The sequence below is a fragment of the Chionomys nivalis genome, chromosome 13 (assembly GCF_950005125.1).
Source record: "Chionomys nivalis chromosome 13, mChiNiv1.1, whole genome shotgun sequence".
NCBI classification, from domain to species: Eukaryota; Metazoa; Chordata; class Mammalia; order Rodentia; family Cricetidae; genus Chionomys; species Chionomys nivalis.
In genome coordinates, this window is record NC_080098.1 from 50,924,491 (window position 1) to 50,929,483 (window position 4,993).

The 4,993-nt window shown below is 44.7% G+C and overlaps 1 protein-coding gene across 1 annotated transcript; it reads right to left on the reverse strand.

The window, feature by feature from the left end:
* Window positions 1–433: 433 nt before the first annotated feature.
* Window positions 434–4,561, reverse strand: LOC130885533 (tubulin beta-4B chain-like). The gene is made up of 4 exons (XM_057787068.1): window positions 4,469–4,561; window positions 1,349–1,457; window positions 937–1,047; window positions 434–513 (listed from the first exon to the last, which is right to left on the reverse strand). The coding sequence occupies exons 1-4, from the start codon at window positions 4,559–4,561 to the stop codon at window positions 476–478; spliced, it is 351 nt and encodes a 116-aa protein (XP_057643051.1). The 3' UTR covers window positions 434–475.
* Window positions 4,562–4,993: the final 432 nt, after the last annotated feature.

Genomic DNA, 4,993 nt, shown 5'->3' on the forward strand with positions numbered 1-4,993 from the left:
TAATCTTTCAGACACATTTTTGTCTCCAAAGGGAAAATTTCCATGGGCTAATGACCCTCAGAAAGGCTGAGATGCAGTGTGTTGGGGAAATGTTGATCGCAGTTACTAGGCTACGACTGAGGGGAGTAGAAGCACTGCTGTGCCGTTGCTATAGAAACAACAATGTTCTGTACATGGCAGAAAACTGGAAGGATTCTGAGTTTTTGCCACAGGGAAACGTTGAAATGAATATACTTAGCCTGGTTTTAAGCATTATACAATATATACATGTGTCAGCTATGGTGCGGCTCCTCATCTTCAACCTTTCTGGTTTTCTATCTTGATTTAAAAGTAAAAGCCACGTTTCCAAGACTTGGGAGTGTGGGGGGAGGGGATGGTTGGAATCAAGCTGAGGAGCTGAATATGGTGGCATGCCAGTAAGACCAGTACTTACATGGTAGGGCAAGAGGTTCATCCTGGGATGTAAGAGACCTTCTCAAACAAAAGAATCAACTTGAGAGAAAGGAGCTGCCTCTGAAAATAAGCACAGAGAACATTCTGTAGATACTCTCAATTAGGTAAAATTAAAGAGGCAGGGCAAGGCAGCTCTATGCACTTGATCTACAGCTTGGTCACTGAAGTGGTTACCTGGCATCATTGGTCCTTTGAAATCACCTGCAGCCTGTAATGCCCTCTTTGAAGACTTTCATCCTCTCTACCCTGCCCCCCCAGGCTGCTCCGCTCCTCATGGAGGCCTTTAGCAGCCTCTATAGGCCCACACTCCTCTGAGTTGTCAAGGGTAACCACAGACATGATCTTTTCAGCTGCATAGGTTAGGCCAGGACTTGTGGTCTGTGGACACAGGCTCAGCTGGGCACTGCACACGGAACTGTAAAGCCCATGGCTGCTAGGAAGGGGTGAGTCATCTGGCAGCTCTCATGGAGCATGACGACATACCGAACACAAAGTTGTCTGGTCTGAAGATCTGGCCGAAGGGTCCTGACCTCACTGAGTCCATGGTGCCCGGCTCCAGGTCCACCAGGATGGCCCGGGGTACATATTTGTTGCCTGTGGGGACAAGAGCTGACTTACAACTGGGCTTGGCAAGGAGATACGTGTAGCAGCAGAATTCATTACAGAAATCCCAGCACTGAGACAAAGGAAGAAAAGGAAAATGGAGACGTGAAGCATGCTTAATCACACCAGACATGCAGAGGTCTTCGGGAGCTGCAAAGTGCTTATATTTATTTATTTATTGCAGTTGGCATTTTAAATAAGTATGCAAAAAGCATTTTCTTGTTGTTTGCATGGTCCTAAGCCACTTCCTCTGCCACAGTATGGAAAGCAAGGCTGACATCCAAACCCTTACCAGCAGCTTCATTGTAGTACACATTGATTCTCTCCAGCTGCAAGTCACTGTCACCATGGTAACTGCCGGTGGGGTCGATGCCGTGCTCATCGCTTATCACCTCCCAAAACTGAAATGAAGAGAATCACATCATGTTTAGGATTCTAATCGTCACCCAAAAAGGCCTTGGTCGGACAGCACAGGCAAGACCCTAGTGAGCTGCTGGCTCTTATGTGTGCGGGCAGCAGCTGCTGCAGAGGGTCTTGGAAATGCGCAGTGCATCGGCCATATTAATGACCACAGAAGCAGGGCTGGGAGGAGCCAGAAGGAAGTAGGCACAGCAGATTCCCTGTCAGAACTGCAGAGGCAGCGGTTCTCTCACTCCAGGCAAGGGTGAATTTCTACGACCCGGAGATCGAAGGCTCCTAATACAGACCCAATATCTCTTTGAACGGCACAAGTTTATAGCTATCATATATACTGGCCTCTGATCCTAACCATGGAAGAATGGGTGAATTTAAAAAGAAGAAGCCTGAGAGGGAACAGAGCAACCATGGAAGGAGCTGGCTATTATTAGGATGCAGCTTCTAATGTGAACCTCAAACAGGAAAGGGGTGGGGGAGACATTTTTGTATCATGCCCATCCACTATACCTGATATGAACTCCCCAGAGTGTCTCGGAGTTATAGGGCTACCTAGTGCCATCACTTGCTGTCTCATAAATGAAAACAAGACTATCGTGTTATATGTCAACACACTTAGACTGTGCCTATGTGAACAGGATTTATTTAGGACCCTCATCTGCAAGATGCTACATCCAAACACAAGACCAAACAAAGAACGAAAGTCAGTTACAAAAGAGAAACACTCTAGGCTCGGTGACCTTTAAGCATCCAGGACCAAACAGATGTGGAGTTTCTTTCCTAAGAAATGACAAGCAGAGCAAGCAGAAACTGTGGGTATGCGGGAACCAGGTGGCAGACTTACGGACATAAGCATGTAGCAAAATCAGGTCACTTACATAGGGAACAGTGTTCTCTCTGATCCACAGATTCTGGGATGTTTAGGCAGACAGTGTGAGCGTGAGTGCCTGGAAGTAATGCAAAATTTAGAGGCATTTGGAAAGGATTAGCAGCCTGGCAAAGGTGTGGTGAAGCTAAAGCCAGGAGTAAGAAGCAGGTAATTGTAAGCAGTTGGCTGCTCTTGCCTTGTTTCAGCTCCCTCCCCCAATCTATTATTAAATGAGACTAGCAATGAAATGTAATTGATTGTCTTGAGGTTTGGCCATTGAGTTCTCAAGGTAGCCTCGCATCGTGTTCATGGTCCCTTTGGAGCCTGCTGTACCATGATCAATGATGCTTCCACGCTGACCAATGTTAAAGATGTTGTAACTGTACATTTCTGTAAGAGGAGACTATGGTGACTTGAGAGCCTGTTTGGAGATTCTAGCAAGGGAGTACAGCTACTCACAAACTCTCAACGGAAGTCCTGATTTGAGAAAGGTTGTTCTCTTCATAAAAGCACATAGATTTGGGAAAGACTCACATAGAGTGCTGAGGGAGGAATGGACATCCACCTAGCCACTCAGCTCAGTCAGTCTTGGTGATCAACGGGATGATAGCTTCAACAGCCAGATTGCTCTCACATCTGACTTTGGTGGTTGAATGAGATTTGGTGTTTGGTCTGCTGAGTTCTGGTCTTGTGAACAGTATTTACTTACTATGCCCCCAGTCCTCCATTTTGGAATGGTGACATGTACTCTGTGCCATTGCATATAATCTGCTGTTTATTTTATAAGAGGTTACAGATAACTGTCTCTCAAAGAGACACTGGACCTTTAAACAGTGTTGAGTCTATAAAAGACTATCAAGACTTTTGAAGTTCGACTAAATGCATTTTACATTCTAATATGGCCATGAAACCTATGAGGACCGTGGTGAGGAATGTTGTGTTTTGAATGAGAATGTCCCCTGTGGCTCTTGTGTTTGAACATGAGATCCTCAGTTGGTAGCACTATGTAGGTAGGCTTAGGGAAGTACGACCTTGTTGGAGGAAGTATGTCAATGGAGGAGGGCGCTGAAAGTCTAGAGACTTATGCCACTTCTAATTTACTCTCTGCTTTGTACTTTCTGTTCAAGATGTGAACCCTCAGCCAACTGTTCAAGCCACCATGCCTGCCTGCTGTCATGGCTCCCTGCAGTAATAATAATGGATTCTTATCACTCTGTAACTCTAAGTTCAAACAAGCCCTTCCTTCTATATGTTGCCTTGGTCATGGTGCTTTATCACAGGAAAAAAAATAATATACATAAACATAAAATAGACCAGAGGGGATGAAAATTCCTGAAAAGAAGCTGTGACTGGCGGTGAACAAAATACTCCTAGAAGGAGCCTGTGTCTGCAAAGACCGATGGATCAATTGGAATTTCAGTACTGTGAAGAAATCGGAATTTTGTAGGTGCAGAGGCTAATTACTTTATCTTGGCCTAGTTTTAGCCTCTGGGAGAGCCATTCCTTGCCCCACTCTGTATTAAACTGACACCTCATGATTATAAATAAAAATCTCTTAGAAGCTATTAACTTACCAGAACACTAGTTTCCAACACTCCAAGAGCTAAGAATATCATCAGATAACATCTTGGGTCTCCAGAGAAGCCCCCATTTCAAGGTACCCACCTCTCTGGTGTACCTACCAATCTATTTCCAACTTGTCTTGATGGATGAATTCTCTTTGTTCTATGAAACTATGAAAAAATTCATAAAACTGCCTCCACAATGGAACATGGGCTTTGGGGTAACCTAATTTGTGTTCCTGGGCCATCGTCATTTAAAACAGCTCCAGAATGCAGCTTATTCCCTTTAAGATGAGTTTTGGCTTTTATGCCAGAGCCAGAAAGGACAACTACTGAAGCTAAGTGACAACATGAAGTCCAGACTTGAGGTTGGCAAGTTACTGCTTGGGAAGGTCTGTGCCAGGAGGGTTTGAGATGCAGGTGGCATGATATGGACTCTGCTGTTTGTGTTCGGATACACAGGCACCCGAAAGGTCTGCAGGAACATACAGCAGTCATCTCTGAAAGCGTAGTCACAGGTATCCCCCAGGAAGTCAGGATCCTGCCCTGACATTTGCTAAGAACTCACATAGGCGTTCACTAGCCCTTTAGCCATCTTAGTGGTTGTGGTAACACTGTCTATCATCTTCCAAAGCGGAGCATGGGGAAGTGTGGTGATCATGGTGAACCTAAGGGATGATCTGTCCAGTGGTCCTCGACAGAAAGCAGTCCACCCGTGGCCTCCTGTATTATTAGCCTTTTTCAGTTTCTTCCAAATGCAGAACTTCCGACTCTGTACCCTCTTGAGGGTTTTGGTGGGGAAAGAAAGTTGTAACCGATTTTTATGCTTTGTTTTTGCATATAATATCATTTTGTGGACTTTTTAAATTGCCTGCCTGGTGTCTGGAAAAAAATTCAAATCAGAGGTAATAGAATAATTAATGTAAAGAAAGAAGACAGTATGCTTAAATAATTGGTAGGAATTAAATTAGGGGACGTAGAACCCTTATAAGCCATTGTTTGAGCCAACAGTTAGGCACCAGGAGCTTCCTCAAGTAGACATACAGGATTTGACTGTAACACAGCAGGTTCAGAGAATTCAGTCAGCTTTTAG